This window comes from Lepidochelys kempii, chromosome 3 (genome assembly GCF_965140285.1).
Source record: "Lepidochelys kempii isolate rLepKem1 chromosome 3, rLepKem1.hap1, whole genome shotgun sequence".
Classification (NCBI taxonomy): Eukaryota; Metazoa; Chordata; order Testudines; family Cheloniidae; genus Lepidochelys; species Lepidochelys kempii.
Window position 1 is genome coordinate 9,968,252 of NC_136382.1, and position 18,412 is coordinate 9,986,663.

General features: G+C 48.3%; 1 protein-coding gene across 2 annotated transcripts in view; it reads left to right on the forward strand.

Annotated features, from left to right (window-relative positions):
• Positions 1-4,291: 4,291 nt before the first annotated feature.
• The window catches only part of PRSS55 (serine protease 55), a 95,447-nt gene continuing 81,326 nt past the window's right edge, over positions 4,292-18,412 (forward strand). For both annotated transcript variants that reach the window (XM_073335653.2, XM_073335652.2), the window contains exons 1-2: positions 4,292-6,048; positions 12,846-12,988. In XM_073335653.2, the coding sequence (XP_073191754.1) occupies positions 5,673-6,048; positions 12,846-12,988 (519 nt within the window). In that variant the 5' untranslated portion in view covers positions 4,292-5,672. The remainder of the gene's footprint in view (positions 6,049-12,845; positions 12,989-18,412) is intronic.

The window sequence follows — 18,412 nt, forward strand, 5'->3', positions numbered from 1 at the left end:
CCTGGTGTTCCATCTGTGTTCTTGTGTATGTTTGTACAGTGGAGTAGATTTCAGGTTGGCTTTAAAAGCTAATGAATTGTAAAATAATTATTACTGACCTTTTTGATACCACAATAGCACCTAGGTGCCTGGAACCCTCTTGTGCTGTACAAATACATAGTAAGAGACAGTCCCAGCCCTGATGAGTTTGCAATCTAAATAGACAGGAGAGATCTAGGGTGAGAGAAAGAAGGGGATGGGGATTTAGGGCACAGAGAGAAGTGATTTGCCCAAGGTCCCACAGGGAGAGTCTGTGCCACAACTGGAATCAGCACCCAGGAACTCCTTCCTCCTGGTTCTGTGCTCATCCCAGTCCAGTTTCAAAAGCAAGAGGAAATTTCTTTTGTTTGTCATCGCATTTATGCTGGGGCGGGGGCGTAAAAGAGACTGTTCCTGGTATGATTGTAATGTGCAGCTCTTTCTGGAGATGCTCCCATATGCTCCAGCATCCCGCTTGGAATTTCCAGTTGCTATAGTAACAGACTGCATTTTGTTAAATATCACACCATTGAATTGTTTTGTTGTTCACTGTCAAGGAAACTGGCACTTTTCTCTGATTTTCTGGGCATGGGGTGAAATGGAAGCAAAGGGGAGAGGACAATGAAAGTTCTGATTTTCCTTTCTGATTCTTTGTCTTTTACCCCAGTGTAACTCCATAAAGTCAGTGGAATGACTCCTGGTCTGCACCTGTGTGCAAGAGGAGAACCAGGTTCTGATTCTCTGATCCATGTCATGTTGAGATGCAAATTTCTTTACTGGGGGCAATGATTTCATTTTTGATCCTCAAGAGTAAAAAACAAAAACCATTTACATGATTTGGAGCCTTGCTCATTGTTAGCCCATGTCGTCAGACACTCTTAACACTGGTACCCCGTCCTCCCTCCTCGCTTTCCTCCTACTCTTTTCACCCTGTTTCAAATTAGACTGTAATCTCTTTGGGGCTGGGACAATGTCTCCATATGTGATTGTCCAACTCGGAGCATGGCAGGGCTCAGCTCTGATCTGAGTTGGGGCCCTTGGGGGCTGCTGTGATAGAAATAAGGGGTCAGATTCTCCAGATGATGTAAATCAGCATATTTCCATTGAAGTTACACAAGCTAGGATCTGACCCAAAAATATTGAGCTCCACTGAATTCAATGTGGAATTACCCCCGAGGTGAATTTTGGCCCTGCAACTTTCCAGCTGTTGTTGAAGGTGCAAGATGGAAATTGGGCTAAATTCTTTACTGGTGGAACTTCACTGAACTCAGCTCAGTGGAGTGACATTAGGGATGGCTTTGGCCATATAAGCTGTGTTTAGCCTGAAGTTCACCAAGGGGAAGACGGTCAGCTGTTTGGACATCGCCCACAGCCACATTTCTCTTTGACAGCACTTACCTTCGCAACGAGTTTCCACTTCCCACAAAGACGATATGGAAGGTGTAGAGAGGGAAGAGAAAGTCCTTCTGAGGTTTGAAAGAATGAATCAGCTCCTCTCATGGGCAAAGAAAAAAACTGTTGCAGGGAAGGCAGAGCTGGGAACTTACACAGAGAGACAAAATGGTACAGGAATGAGGAAAAACTACAGCACCCATTACTAGAGCTGGACCTGAACCAGAGCAAAGGAGTCAAACACACCAAGACCTAGCTGGAACTGAGATCAGGACCCAGAAGCGAATTTCCAAGCTGTTCCATCCCTATCATGGGCTGAACCAACTATGAGACTTGGGAAATTTCCCACCTGGTTGCCAACCCTATAGCTCAGGTCTAGCTGTCCTTGGCCCTGCTGAAAACTCCTTCGATTCCCCCCAGACAGGCATCCCATTGTGATGTCACCTCAAGTGAATAGATTGTGTGAGGTCACATGCAGATGATGAGGAATATTGTGGTCACCTCTAGGCAGAGGGAATTGTTGCCTTTAGCTAGAATATGGTGTGGGGAGGTTGCCCCTCGGTATCTGCCGCAGCCTCGCCTCTTTGATCATGAACAAGGAGCATCAAGTTAGAATGGGATTAAAATGCTGTTCCTTACCCTCTGGCTTCTAACTGCCCTAATGAGGAGCACACATACAGGTAGGTGGATTATAAACCCTGAGCACTGTCCTCAGTGGGAGCCTGGTTCTGCCCTCGTGTTATAACTCCGTCTGCTTTGCCCCAGCGTGAGTGAGCGGAGAATTAGGCACTGCCTTGTAGGCTGTCAGTGCGTTAGTGTCATTCTCCAGCCTCAACCAGAAACAGCATTTCAGCTGCTTGTGTGCAGTCTAGGACATCTGTGTTCACAGCCCTAATAGGTGCAATAACTGAGCAATTTCCATAGGCACAATGAGACAGCGAAGGAAAGGCCACTGGGTCCGAAGTCTGACTTTATAGCCCAGGGGTGGCCAACCTGTGGCTCTGGAGCTGCATCCGGTTCTTCGGAGGTTAATGTGCGGCTCGTTGTCTAGGCATCGACTCCAGGATTGGAGCTACAGGTGCCAACTTTCCCATGTGCCTGGGGCTGCTCACGGCTCAACCCCCGGCTCTGCCCTAGGCCCCAGCCCCACTCCACTATTTCCCCCAAGGCCCCAGCCCCTTCCCCTGAGTCTGCTGCGCCCTTGCTCCTCCGCCCCACCCCCCAGCCTCCTGCACACCACAAAACAGCTGATCACGGCGGATGGGAGGCGCAGGGATGGAGGGTTAGGTGCTGATCGGCGGTGTTGCTGGCGGGTGGGAGACACTGGGGGCAAGTGGGGAGCTGCTGAGGTATTACTGTGGCTCTTTGGCAATGCACACTGGTATATTCTGGCTCCTTCTCAGGCTCAGGTTGGCCACCCCTGTAATAGCATTTGAAGACAACTGACTTTTTTTTGGGGGGGGGAGAGTTCAGGGTGTTTTTTAAACTATGTGTAATCGTATGTATAGCTGTGAGTTACTTTAACCAATTACCCACCTCAAGGTGAGGGTTTATATCTAGGTGAACGTGTGAGCGTTCAGCCCCAAGAATGATTGCAGTAGACAGGTTATCAGCAGAAGGGGGACCCCTCGGGGCACAACCAGGACAACACCGTTCTCTTTTATTCCTTTTATTAGCCAGGCGAACATCAATCCAAGCACTGCAGTCTGGTAAAGGAGAGCGAGCCCAATACAGAATGCATAGTATTGGCATTATTCACACCATTGCAAATATCCTGTCTCTTTAGAAAGGCTGAATCAAACCCCAGGATCCAAATCCTCTTCCTTACTGCTTTTAACTTTGGGGTGCTTGAAATCCCGATCCAAAGGTTGTTTCTTGTGCCCACCTCTAAAGACCCAAAGTGATTCTGTCCCCTCCAAGTTAGGTGCGTCACTGCAGAAGATAAACCCTGGGCTTTATGCCCTCTTACATGATGTAAGTCAGGAAAAACTCCACTGAGGCCAAGAGAGAGACAACAGTGTAGAACGGGTGTGACCATAGAATGGGGCCCCGCGGGTGGTTGTATCTGTTTTGCAGGGTGATTTTAAGTGACCTGTATCCAGACACACACACACACAGAGTACACTGCCTTTTGTTTTTAGAATGTGGCCTCAGACCCTCTTACAAACCATCCACGCTGAAAAAGTCAAAGACCGTAGGAGGCATGGGTGCCACGTCCAGTGAGTTCCCCTGGCAAGTGAGCATCCAGACCAAAGAGAAGCATTTTTGCAGCGGGTCAATTATAAGCAGCTGGTGGATTTTATCCGCGGCACATTGTTTCACAAATGAACTGTGAGTACTGGGGGACTGGGGGGACAGGGAATCCTTCTCATTGCAGCTGTTGTGTAGAGGCAACACCAGGCAGGGAGCAGTCCTCAAATAAGGTGAGTCAGCCACATTAGCTAGGGACAGACAAGGAAATAAGTTTATGCCACATAGAAACTTTCCACACCTCCGGCCTTCACCCCCCTCCAGCTCCATGATGTAGGAATGGAGAAGAGCCTCACTGCACAATCAGACCACATCTCTGACCACGCTGACCTCATGTTAATCAACCATGAAGCCTTTGCTACTCTGGGTGAGCATCCTTACCTTCTGGCTGCTCTAAGAGGGCAACTATTATTAGGCCAGATTCACCCCTTTCCTGCAACGTATCACGCTAGGTAATAATAATAGGATGGTGTAAATTACACCCCCTCCCTCCATCAAAAGCAAGGGAGATTGCAGTGAGCGCATTAGCCAGCGGGTGGCATTTCAGGGGTCAGGGACGTTTCATATAAAGGAAGTGGAGGGGAGAGAAGAATCCATCCTCTCCCTTGTCCCCTGATCTGGTCTGGTGAGGACACATTTCCCAGCCCCACTTTGGAGGCCAGGGATGAAGAGTCTGCCTCAACCAGCCGCCTCTCGTCTTCTGGGAGGAGGAAGAAGCAGGTCTCTTGGTGCGTCTCACCTTATCCAAACAGGGAGGAGAAAAAGACACCAGGGTGGGATTCGGAGAAACCCAAGTACCCTGGCCTCAAATACCAGTGAAGCGGCTGAGTGGTGGCCCTGTGCGCATCCCTACTTTTTTCATTATCAACTCTTGCCAATAGGACGAGCTAGTGTGCTTTAGCTCCACCCACCGCAAATCCCATCACCCCTGTTAGAGTAACAGTGCTCCTCAATAGCCCTTTGTGCTTGTAAAGCCCCTTCCATCCAAGGATCTCAAGGCACTTTACGAGCCAACTATCACTCTCAGTTTACAGGTAGGGAAAGGGACATTCAGGAACTGGCCCGAGGTCATAAAGGAAATCGGTGGTAGAGCTACCTGTAGACCTCCTTGCTCCCAACCCCCTGTTTTCACTATTAGCTCTGCTGTCTTCCTGCAGCCTGCCTGACTCCCACACGAGGTGCATGATGTGCGGTCCTGGGCAAAAACTTTGCACGAAAGTTAGGAGGCCTTCCCAATGGAAGTGTCTTTGCCCTTTGGTGAGAAATCAAACATGGCTCTGCTCTTGCACCAACAAAAACCAGAACAATGGTGTTTACTCAAAAATGGTTCAAAAAAGATGCAAATAACTGCACACGGATTAGGAGTGTGCTAGGCGCTGCACAAAGATAGTGAGAGATAGTCCTTGCCCTGAAGTACGTCCAACCAGATGGACAAAACAAAGGGTAGGAGGGAAATAGAGGCATAAAAAAGGGGGTGCTCCTGGCCTAAGTTCATACAGTAGGTCAGGAAAATGGATGGTCCAATGGTTAGGTGCTAACCTGGGACTTGGGAGACTGAGGTTTATTTCCCTTTTCTGCCACAACTTCCTCTGGGACCTTGAGTAAGTCACTGAATACTTGGCCCTGCTGTACTACAGTCAATGAGCACAAGGCCTGCCCCTTAGTCGCTCTGTGCCTTGTTTACCCATCTATGTTCTGGGGATGCCAGCACGTCCTGTCCTCACCGGGGTGTTGTGAGGATAAATCTATTACAGATTGAGAGGTGATGGGGGCCAGACGATACACATCTAGTGACAGAACCGGAAACATTTTGAGCAAAACTAAGCCCATTTTCGAACAAGGGTGAATTACCCCCTTTCTCCACAAGTACTTCCAAAGAAATCAGTCTGGCTCCGCCTGGAATAAGGTGCTACTCCCTGTGAGGGAGGGAGGCAGAATCCAGCCTTTTGTGAAAATGGTTTTGCAATGCTGCCAGCGCTAGTGATGAGGTTGGGTTTCCACCCACGGCCTCTATGGCTATCCCAACCCTGCGATGTGCAGCATGCTCTGAGCTCCCTCTCCGAAGGAGGGTCCCCCCCACCTTTGCAGAAGGACTTTGCTCCCCTTGTTCACGCTTTGACTCCATTTCGTTACTAAGTCCACCAGATCTTTACATAGCCTTTGGGGCAGCCGACTTGGAAAGCCAACAAGTAGAGAAGAAAAAGCTGGACAGGCTGATTCTGCATGAGCACTTCGATAGCGCGAACATGGACAACGACGTAGCCTTGATCCTGCTCGACTCACCGATAGAGTTCAGTGAACAGAAACTGCCCATCTGCTTGCCCTTCATTCGTGACCTTCAGACATGGAAGGGCTGCTGGGTTGCTGGTTGGGGAGCCCCGGTTGCAGGTACTGTACTGTGGGGCGGGCGGTAGGGGGCTATTTGCCAATGAAGTCTGCATTCACTTACTTTAAAATAACCCCCCTACAGCAAAACAGGGGAGGGGTATATATAGCCCAGGCAAGAAGCTAGGGTTTCAGCAAGCCTGCAGCTGCCATTCCTCTCAGTGGGGCAAGGCCCAAACCAAATATACATGACCTAGTGGGCACCCACAGGCCCTGTAAGTTTGGGAGGGAGGCTGTGATGGCAGCCTGCTCTCCCTTCTGCTGGAGATAGCAAGGTAGGTGTGTCAGGAGGAGTGGGGGAGGGAGGAGATGAAGGTGAAAGGTGCTAGGCACCCAGCCTGACCCTTACAAAGAGCAGCCCCCTCCCCAATTTATGACACCCAGGTTCCTTCACATACAGCAGCTCCCCTCAGTCTGAGGCAGCCCCCTCCCCGCCTCCAACATGAGACACCTCACACCTTGAAAAGATAGTTCCAACTGGAGACCACGAAGGCCCCAATTTTCAGTCCCAAAAGCTAGACACACAACAGATTTGGCTGAGATGCAGGTAAATCTGGGCCTAAATTGTGAGCTGTGGTTCATAATGAATGGGAGTTGAGAGCTAGGACCATCCTGGGTGAAAATATGTTCACCGGCTGATTGTTCCCGTGGATTCCAGCCTCTTCGCTCCTCTTCAGCTGGAGGGCCCGATTTAGGCGGTGTCACGGAGTCACTGGGGCAGTGCTCTGGAACTACTCCATACGAAGCCAGCCAGCACTCGGCGGGAGCCTCTTCTCTCTAAACATACCGTCTCCAGGGCAAGAAGCTTACACAGCTTCGACCTTCCTGGATCTGACCTCGGAGCATTCAGCATCCCCTTCCACACCGTGTGCTTCCCGCAGCAAGTCTGCCCAGGCTGGGCTCCTGGAGAAGCCAGGGAGTCCTGCGCCCCAACTCCGCAGTCAGATGTGACTCTCAGCCAGCCGGTAAAACAGAAGGTTTTTTAGTCAACAGGAACACAGCGTAGGGCGGAACTTGTTAGCGCAGAAGTCAGTGACTTTCACCAAGTCCATCTTGAGGGGGAGGGGAGCCCAGAGCCAAGGCTCTAGTCCTCCCCCTGTGCCCCAAGCCAGCCGAGACTGACTTGCTTCCAGCTGCCTGGCCCCTGCCCTGCTCTTACTACTCCTCCGGCCTCTGCCTTGCTTCCCAGGCCAAGAGTCACCTGGTTGCATCCCCCTCCTGGGTCTCAGGTTATGAAGGGGTGGCCATAGCATCCATGCAGGCAGCTGGAGCAGCCCCTGCAAAAGTCACACACCCTTATTCCCACCACCTAGACATTGGTGCAATACACAGGGAAACTGAGGCATGCACCGCATTCATGCAAACCAGTAAGACTCACATAGTCTCACATACAACGTAACAAGGGAAAATCCCCACTATGTCACAGGCGGACAGGATAAAACTGTGAAATGGCCCAGTTTACTCTCTGGTGAAATCCCACTGAAGTAAGAGAATCCACACCAGGACTGAATTTGGCCCAATATTCCTAGCTCAGCTAAACAGTGCTGAAGAGAGATCATGAGTAAATATTTGAGACTTTCTCAAGAAAGGAGACCATTTGGGTAGGATGGTACCAACAACCCAGGGTGTATAACAGCCCCACACTCTACTTGAGCCTATTGTCTCAGCCACGTCTTCTCTCTGAACTCCCTCTTTGTGTAGTAGAGGGGCTGTATTTTCCTTGCTATCCCTTTTGCCCCCATAAACCATATGATCCTATTTTACTTGTGGTAACAGCAGTGTACAAGCAGAAAGGCCGAGCATGGGAGCAGACGAATGTTGGGCACATGGGGGGGTTTTCTGGGAGTTGGTTCCCAGAAAGTAGTAAATAGAAGGGGTGATTTCCCTGGGGGTTATTCAGTTGTTGTTTCTGGGCATAGGGGCTTCCTCAATGTTTTGTTCTTGTGTACACGTGTTTCCTCAGCAGCGAGTCTTTAATAAGCTGCTTCGCAAAATGGCCAGAGAGGGGCAGTGTTTTCAGCCTCATTTCTCCTAGCTGGGTGCTAGTCAGCCTCTGTACAGCCTGGCTGGCAAAATGCCGGGTTAGCTGAGCTCCCATACGGACGCTGAGCTCACCCTGGGGTCCATGAAGAAGCTGAAGTTACAATGGCCTAGGGACAACTCCTGGGGACAACTCCTAGTGCCCAGCACTTTGGGTGCTGCCAATGTACTGCCACCTATAGGTCAGCCTGGGGAAGCTGGTGTAACTTTGGAGAGTCCCTTGGAAGCGGAAATTATGCCAGGAGCTATTTTGGCCCCAAGATCGGCCCGGAATCAGAAGGACACAAGGCTGGTGTCAAACCACTTTGCCCACCCCTCCCACAGGGAGGCAAGGTTTGTCTTGGAAGAAGCACTGTAGATGCTGAGCTGTGATCAGGGCCATGTTATGACCTAAAGAGACCCAGGTTCCTCACTGCACAGGGACTCAAGGGGGGTGATCTCCTCTGTTCAGGGACCGTGGGGTCTGGATCACCCCCAGTGCAAACTACGGCAGCTTTAGGGGGTGCCCTCATTGTGCTTCCCTCTGCTATAGCCTCTCTGAGGCTTTCAGCAGCAGGGGATCAGCATGGGGCAGCTCCAACTGCCCCAGCAGCCTCTCCATCCTCACCCCACCTCCACTCCACCACCAGCCTACCACACAAACAGCCCCCTGCACTGGGAAGTGGCACAAGGTTGAGGGTGGGGGTGTTCAGTGCCAAGAAGCATTCACTGGGGAGCCTTGTAGCCACTTTGCATCTAATGGCCGAAGTATAGTGGTGACCCCCAGCAAAATTCTCTCCTCAGTCTGGTTTAACACTGGTGTCACTCCATTGACTTCAGCTCTGATTTACCACACCATCAGTGAGAGCTGAATCAGACCCTTCCATCATACACAATCCACCGCACAGGCAGAAACATCTCCCAGGTCAAATTCAGGGCTACACACTGCCCCTCGGCAACACTGAGTCCATGTGTTGTGTGGGGAGGGGAGGAGGGATTCACAGCCTGAGGGCCAATTTTGGGCCTAGCTTTAACTTTAACCAGGTACTTATGAGATCTCCCAGCATGCACGTGGGAAGGGCTAATTAGGAGGGGCACGTGTCTCCTGCCCTGCGTGAGTCCCTTACAGCTGACATGCCTCCCACTGTGACACCTTCAAAGGGCCTTTCTCTTCCTTTGCTCCTGATGGGTTCTGAAGGGGAATGTGGTTTAAAGGAATGTACTTTTCTTGTAGCCATGAATATTTCAGGCCTTTTCATGGCTCCATAGGAATTTGGTGCATGCAAACACTTTCTGGTTTCTTTTTGAAAAGGGAAACGACCAGTTTGCTAACATGGATTTCAAGTCTATTTGCCACTTAGTAAGAGAAAAAGGTGATGAGTCCTTCAAGGTCTTGGAGATGCCGCAAAGGCACCAAAGGACAAGCAGGGCTGATGTCTAGACCTTGATCGTCTCTTGTTCAGAGAACATATTGACCATTCAATTTACTTTGCTATTTTGTGATTCTGTGACCTGCCACTTAGCCCCATGGTGAGTCCAACAATAGATTCTAGATGCTGAGCTGGGGCTTAGCAACCAGTCAAGTGCAATTCATTGCAGAACATCACAAAGAAGAAAAGAGGGTACTGGCCCTCTAAAGGCCAAAAGAGGCTTTTCTCAGCCTAAGTCCAGAGTTGAACTGTGGCTTGTTTCAGCCTTTCCACACCAGAATTTCCTCATGGCCAGTTCGCAGCCAGCCACAGGATTCTACCCAACCATCACCCGTTTTTTCTAGGGTTATGTCGTTACCGCAGCTGGCCCAGGCCTGTTACTCTGGAGATCCCTAGTCTCAGAAAAGGCAGTTGTGGTTTTCCTTCAGATCAGAGGCAGAAGTTCAACACCCTCCCTGCCAACATCTAGACAGCCTCAATAGACCCTGCCACAGGATCATGTGCTTACTCCTGCTCTTCTCAAATTAGCCTTACAGTCACTAACAATAATGAGCACTTATAAAAGCTTGGCCTCAAACGTCTTTGTAGAAGAGGATGGATTTTGGTTTGTTTCTCCTTCATCCCTGTTTAACTCAAGTGCAATACAATCTGTTGTCTCTTATACTTGGCTTGTAAGTTCCTCGAGGCAGGGACAGTCAATTTGTTCTGTGTTTGTACAGTGCCTAGCACAGTGTGGTCCTGGCCCACAACTGGGGCTCCAAGGCACTACAAATAACTAAAGAAGAAGACAAAGAACAAGAAAGGATCTTTGTAAAAAGTTCAGCATTTCTATCCTTTCCACCGAGTGGTGAGAAATCTCCTGTTCCAGGTCACTGGTCCTCCAAGACGTTCTCCAGCAAAAACAGGAAAAATTGGTGTTCCTAAAAAAAAAGACAAGCAGAATTTTAAATTATCTACTAATAAGGCAAAGCACAAGTGCCATTGGTTTGTGGTTTCACCCAAGAATCCCTAGACTGAATTGACAACAGAGAGTGAAATGTCAGCTCCCCAGAGATCCTCAGGGCTGGGAAACATTGGAAGGGTGGCTTGGGGAAGCTGTCCTCCCTGTTTCATAATGAAAGGGTGAAATTCACACCTGTGGGCCTTAAGGCTTGTGCTGCACCCTCTACACATGAGTGAATTTCACTCTACGCATCCCTGTATTCACACCCTACACACTATTGTAACAATCTTTGTACACACTAGGCTTTGTGAGTTATATTTGAAAATGAATAGCTCACTGATCATTACTATTCTTGTGTGATGTCTGCATGCAGGGGGTACTGAGAGTTATGAATAGCTCCTGGAACTAGAACTAAAAAGTGTGTGCAAACAAGGTGTGTCGGGGGTGTTGTTACACGGGTCTGTCCTACCAAGAAATGTGTATTTACCTCAATTTACATAGAAAGAGCAGAAACAGACCCATCAAGCTAAGGAGTGTGGAGAAGAGACAGCATGACTACACCCCAGCAGGGAAGAGACTCTTTCTCTGAGCTACAAAGACAGAATAGGCTGAACCTCAAGTGATAAGCAACTGATTGTATAAAATATTACTGTCTTATCAGGGTATATATATAGAGTGAGATCTTTTCAGCAAGCTAATGACACACTGGTGATTAATATCACTGTGAAATGTACATATTAACACTATGTGAGGAATTATGAATACTCACTGATACTATTTTTGATAGTGTGTGGTCAAACCAAGGAAGGAGCAATTCTCACCCAGACAGGAGGGGGGCAGCTATTTACCTGTCTCCTGTGTGAATTAAGCATGGCAGAATCAAAACAATGGAAGCCCCGTTTACATGCAGGGGAAGCCCACAGCATGGGAAGAACAGCATGAGGCCAGCTTCCCAGTGGACACAGCAAGCTGAGCACACAGGAGAGCTTCCTGCCTCCTGCAGCAAGGCATTGAACTTTGGGAGATATAAGGGAGGACAGAAACCACCTTTGGCATCCATCAAGGGAACAGAGAGCTCTTGCAAGTCGAGAAAGATGGATCCTTACACCAAGGGGGGAAGGGTTGAAAACTCTGGAACTGAATATAGGTGAGAAACCTGCTTAGGCAAAGATCTTTCACCTAGGAAGACAAGGGAAGCCAGCGTCATGTATTCTTGTGGAAGGTCCTGACTGAGGGAAAGTCAGCCCTGGCTGGGAAGAAGGAAGATTGGTGAAAGAAACTACTTGTAACTTCCTAGATCAAGACGTAGCCTTTAAGATGCTTGTTTTCACTTGTATTTGCTTGTAACCCTTTCTAACTTGATTCCTTTTATTTAGCATCACTTAATGTATTGTGTTTTATTTTACTACAAACCAGCTTAGTGTGGTGTTTAAGGAAAAGGGTGTATTCACCCCAGTTAAGTTAATAAGCTGTGATGTGTTTTTGTGTCTTTAAATGAACAAATGAACCATACTATTTCCCTGACCTGTCCAGGAGCAGGCTGGACATTGCAGAGCACAAGGTTTGGGGTAAATTCAGGACTTGCAGTGTGTTGGGGTCACCTTGCTGGTTGTAACCCAGGCTGGTGGAAGTCAAAGTGGGGCTGTAGACAGGCTGCTGGAGTCAGAGCTGCTGAACCAGGGCTGTCTACACACAGACACTCAGGGTGTGACCTGCATGCTGGGAGGCTGGCTGGGAGCATCCCAGGCAGTGAGTTACAGCAGTAAAGGTTTGTGAGGGTTACAGGGCAGGTGGTGACACAACCCCTCACCGGTCTGGATTGCATTCCCACACGTGAAACACACAAAGAGGGGACTTCACTCTCCAGGACTGTCATGCTTTGCAGTTACAGTTTCTTGGGTAGGGACCTCGCCTGTCCCTCTCAGCTGGAGGTCAAAGAGGCTTGCAGTTGTCGGGAGCTCTAAATTCAGTAATTTTGCAGCTGAGTAACCTACTGGGCTGAACTCACTATTCTTCTAAGTCAATGGAGATTTGGTAGGCATTCATTTGCCCCCCGATTGCCTGTTCTGCTCCCTGCGTTGCTTTTATTTTCTAATTGGTACTTATAGCCCTTGCTTCCTCTTCAGAGCAGTGCTATCTAGATAACCCTCCTGTACACTGCTGCTTGTTAAAGGGCATAGAAGGGGCTGCTCATCTGGGTGCTTATCACCTCCAGGGACTTCTGCTGCAGTGATTGCCTCTGCACCCCCACTGCAGGGCTGGGGTTGGAGACCCACAGTTTAGCCTGAGGGTTGATATGCCATGGCTCTGATCCGACTCCAGATATGTGAATTATATGGTTTTAGATTGTTCCTTAACCACCCATAACTCCTACACACTCTCTCTCTCTCCTCCCTTTCTCCGGCTAGGGGACAAGACGACATTAACCAAGAGGCTAAAGAAAATGGAGATGAAGCTGATCAGCAAGAAGCAGTGCTCCGAGTGGGTCCCAGAGCTAACGGAGAACACACTGTGTGCTGGCTCCGCGGAAGGAGGGAAGGATGCCTGCCAGGTAAAGTAAGCAGGCCACTGTGCTGCTGACGTCAGCAGAAAGAAATCACAATGGAAGCTGATTTGCTATGGGAATGAACATTGATCCCTTCCGCAGCTCCCTGGGGTTGCTAATGTTTCACCGCATGTGTTCAGGGCATGAAAATCCAAAGAGTGCAGCCAAGGAACTGGCAGAATATCTTGTTGCCTCGTTAAAAAGGGATATTGAAGAGGACAGCAGGGTGCGGGGCTCCCTGGGTGAGCAGGTGCTCGCAGTGCTGTGGAAACAGCCTGCTCAGTTCCACGGAGGACACTGCACCTTGCATTGCTCGTAAGTAACCCCCCATCTGTCACTCCAGGAGCAGAACTCATGGAGCTGTTTTCATCCTCCTCAGCTAAAAAGACAGGTGAACTTGATGCAGGGTGTTGGAAGGGGCATGGAGAACCAAAAGGAGGAAAAAATGAGATGATCTCAGACTACCCCTTCCCAGAACTATATATTACATGGGGAGGAGTAGCTTGGACAGCTCAGGGGACTGGGAAGGTGAGATGGAGCCTGTTGTAGCAAAGCAGCTGGCTCAAACCAAAAGTAGGTACAGACCAAGAGTTGTTACTATCTGCTGGCTGGATGGCGACTGATGTGACAAGGAGTGTGGTGGTCTCAGGCCCTGTTAGTATGCCAGTGTATCTATATGCCAGCAGAGCCCCTAGTGTAGAGGCAGCATATGCTGGCAGAAGGAGTTCTCCTCCTGGCATATCTACACAACCTGCCTGAACAAGGTTAGCTTTGCTGACAAAAGTATTCTTGGGTCGGCATAGCTGCGTCTACGTCGGGAGCTTTGGTGGCGTAGCTAAGTCGGCCAAGGAGAGGTGTTGTTTTTTTCTTCTTGTTGGTTTCTGAGCAAGTCTAAATTTGGCAGTGGAGACCCGGCCACAGTCCAGTTCCCATAGACAGGACATGACGGTCTCTTATTGTGATACAGAAAACCAGCGTATGAGGCGTGAGTGGAGAATTGGCTTCTGCACCAGTGGTAACAAATGGAGAATGTCTCTCCCTCTCCTATGGTCAATGCTGCAGAAGACGTACGTGTGTATAAACCCCCACAAGTGCTGGGGATTGGTCAGGTTTGTCCACGGAGGGGAGGGAGGGGGGAAGGAGGGTAAGAGCAGAAGAAACGGGAAGAAATTCAATAAAGGAGAGTTCAGGCTGAATATCAGCAACCCTTAGCAACCCTAACTGGCAACCCTAACTGGGAGGTCGGTCCAGCTCCGAGCACACAAGGCTTTGACACCACAGAAACACCAGCAGAACTGGCAGCAAGTAGACAGCCTCCCCCGCCCTCTTGATGGCTATCCCAGTTTGAGGTATCAAGGCTGAAGGAGCCTTGGAGACTGGACGACTCTGCCATCCGTAGAAGCAATGCTTCCAGCTCAGGACTGAGTCACATTGAAAGAGTCGCATGGCTCAGCTTTGCTTTGAGGAATCAGTCTTTGGAGAGACAGAGAACTGCAGTTTCCAGAGCTATTAATCTGTCAGCTTTCACCTACATGAAATTCCTTTCAAATTTTTAAAAAGAAAACTGCCATGGAGTAGCATTAATATAATTAAATAATGCCCTTGTCTATTCTTGCCATAAATTGCACGTTTGATTTATGCTATTGCAACAGCTAGACTATCCGTACCAGCATAATGAATCTCATGTAGCCAAAAAGTTGACTGGGTCTTTATTTTGATCTATAACACGCTAGAGTACAGTGAGAAATGAGGAAGTAATGTGGAACTGAACAGAAGTACAAGAAAACGTTCCCCATGCCCTGAATCATAGAATCATAGAATAGCAGGATTGGAAGGGACCTCAGGAGGTCATCTAGTCCAACCCCCTGCTCAAAGCAGGACCAATCCCCAACTAAATCATCCCAGCCAGGGCTTTGTCAAGCCTGATCTTAAAAATATCTAAGGAAGGAGATTCCACCACCTCCCTAGGTAACCCATTGCAGTGCTTCACCACCCTCATGTGTGTGAAATGCCAGGAGTCTTGAGATTAACATGAGCCCAATGTTCCAGCTACTGTCCATCTTCAGCACAAGCTTGGCAAGTTATTAATATGGCTTGGCCAGGGAGAAATGTGTTGTAGCTTGAAATTGTGGGAAAATCCTAGGCGAGGAACTAGAGCTGGTGGCAAAAAATCCGATGAAATGCTTTTAAATTGTAATTTGCCAATTTGTCCAAAATGAAATGTTTTGCAGAGGTGGTTCAGTTTCGATGAAGTTTTCCTGCCAACTGGCCTGTCTGGCTGGTAAGCTAGTGGGGAGATGAGAGCCTGGAATCTCTGGGAACCCCGGACCCTAGACTCATGGCTTCTCTGCACCTTGGGTTCCCAGGGCTTCTAAGGTCCCTGGCTCCAGGGCAGCCCATGAGGCAGAGTGCCTCAGAGGCAAGGCTCCATTCTCTTTTGTGGAAAATTTTGAAATATCGAAATCTTCTGCCAAATGGAATTGCCTTTCTCTACTCCACTCTAGAAAGAACCTAAACCAGGACGCGGACAGCAGGACCGCAGTAACATGGATTGGCCTGTATTCAAACAGGGGTAGGAATTCATTAGTCTGGAATTTGTGTTTAAACCTGTTTTTATTCTTTGAGCCCCAGTACGGATGGGACCTAGTAAACTTAGAGCAAGGAGGAGGGGAAAGGATGTTATTTCATGGACGCATTCTCAGTGTCATGAAAGGGTTCTGAGTGCTGTCCAGGTGCACCGTAGGGAAGCACTCTAATCTGTCTCATTTAGAGATGGTCTGGAACCAAAATCCTGGATCCAAACACCTCCACATTGGGGATGTTCAGGTCTGGATATACCTACTGCTGACATAACATAGCCACATAGGTGCAGCACAGGAAATGGTACACTTCTCTGTCTGCCTCCCCAGATGTTGTATGCCACTGCTCCCCCCTGGATGGATAATCCCAAGTGTGTACCACCCTGGCTCTCCATCTTGTGTTACAACATAATAGTACTTGTGCATCACAGGCCGATTTGTTACTAGTCATCACTGTCATGAATGTGGACGTTTTAAGGAGGGGGCCTCCGCGAATGCTGGACTGCTAGAAAGTGTATGTGACTGTAACAGGTTTTGTTGGGGCAAACTATAGAGAATCTCATCTGTTATACTGTGACAGAAGCATAACTATTTTGTGGGTTATTGATGGTGTCTCTATAATATTCCAAGGAATATTCAGTAGTGAATGTCCCAGCTCTTTTTACCTTTAAAAAAATCAATTCAATTAAACAAATCTATTGAACGCCAGCTACTTAAAGGTTCTTTAGACGTCTACAGAATGGCTTTGAATGAATGCTAATAGAATCGGTAGTTGACTGGCTCTATTTAGCCGTAAATACTAGGCTGATCAAGGTACACATACACTTCAGAACAGGCTGTACAGATTTCCTGTATAGTTCATATGTGCTCCTTTTCTCCCATGACCCCTGAATCACATATTGGGTTTAGTTCCTTGTTTTCTTAAGCACCCTTTGTTAGATTCTGAAGCAAAGAAAATGATTAGGGGGCTGGGGCACATGAGTTACGAGGAGAGGCTGAGGGAACTGAGGTTATTTAGTCTGCAGAAGAGAAGAGTGAGGGGGGATTTGATAGCAGCCTTCAACTACCTGAAAGGGGTTTCCAAAGAGGATGGAGCTTGGCTGTTCTCAGTGGTGGCAGATGACAGAACAAGGAGCAATGGTCTCAAGTTACAGTGGGGGAGGTCTAGGTTGGATATTAGGAAAAACTACTTCACTAGGAGGGTAGTGAAGCACTGGAATGTGTTACCTACGGAGGTGGTGGAATCTGCATCCTTAGAGGTTTTTAAGGCCCAGCTTGACAAAGCCCTGGCCAGGATGATTTAGTTGGTGTTGGTCCTGTTTGGAGCAGGGGGTTGGACTAGATGACCTCCTGAGGTCTCTTCCAACTCTAATCTTCTATGATTCTATGAAAGGCATTAGCAGTAATTAAAGTCTTTAAGGGCTTTAACTCACAGGAAAATGCTTGCTAAACTCCTTGCTTATTTAGTGAGCATAAGAACATAAGAATGGCCATACTGGGTCAGACCAGTGGTCCATCTAGCCCAGTATCCTGTCTTCCAACAGTGGACAGTGCCAGGTGCTTCAGAGGGAATGACCAGAACAAAGCAATTGTCGAGTGATCCATCCCCTGTCATCCAGTCCCAGCTTCTGGCACTCAGAGGCTTAGGGACACCCAGAGCATAGGGTCGTGTCCCTGACCATCCTGGCTAATAATTGTTGATGGATTTATCCCTCATTGAAGATTTGGGAAATATCCCAGTTTTATTTTGGAAGGTTTCTGGAAACGAGAGGAGCTGGATAGACCAGTGCTTTGGCAAATGGAACAGAGAGCTGTTTACTTTGACGTCAGTTAAAATCTTATTCAGATCATAACTGAAGGAACGATGATCTTATGGATAAGGCATTGGATTGGGACACAGGACAACACTGTTTGACTCCAAGTGTGACTCTGGGCAAACCACTCTGTACCTTAGTTCGCCATCTGTAAATGGGGGTAATATTCCTATATTGGTGATTTATGGTGTAAGGTGTCGGGGGGCAGGGACTGACTCTACAGTGCCTAGCACATTGGGGCCGTTACACACTACTGAAATACAAATAATAATAACAAACATTGTTCCCATCTCGTGGCTAGTCTATGTGAAGTGGTGGGTCTCACTCCAGTTCCCCGGGACCAGGCAGTCAGATACCCTAGTGATGAATGCAAGCTCACCAAACAACATCATCACAGATGGCCAGCTGTTGGCAATCTCAGCAGGGAGGCCCAGATCTGAGCAGTCCATGAAGTCTAATCTGCCCTCTCAACCCAAGCACATGGTTCAGTGGCTTGGTGGTCTAACGCTAACATTCCTGCTTTGTGTCTTGGTGGTCATGCGTGCTAATCCCTCACACAAGTGGCAAAGATCCACAACACTTTGCGTCAAACTGAGCTGGCACATAAATGGAACAGAAAGCCTTGTGAAAGAGGGAATATTCATTAAATAACAAATCTGCAAATGACCGATGATAATGATACCTATTGAAAAACTGAAGAGGTTCAGAGAAAAGCTACAAGAAAGATAAAGGGATTGGAAAACATGTCTCATCGTGGAAGACTCAAGGAGAACAATCTATTTAATTTATCTAAGAGAAGATTAAGGGGCAACTTGATCACAGTCTACAACTATCAACATGGGGAACAGAAATCTGATAATAGAGGGCTCTTCAGTCTTGCAGACAAAGATATAACAAGAATCAATGGCTGGAAGTTGAAGCTAGACAAATTCAGACTGGGAATAAGGCACAAATTTTTAACCGTGAGGGTAATTAACCAGTGGAACAACTTACTAAGGGTTGTGGTGGATTCTCCATCATTGGAAATTTTCAAATCA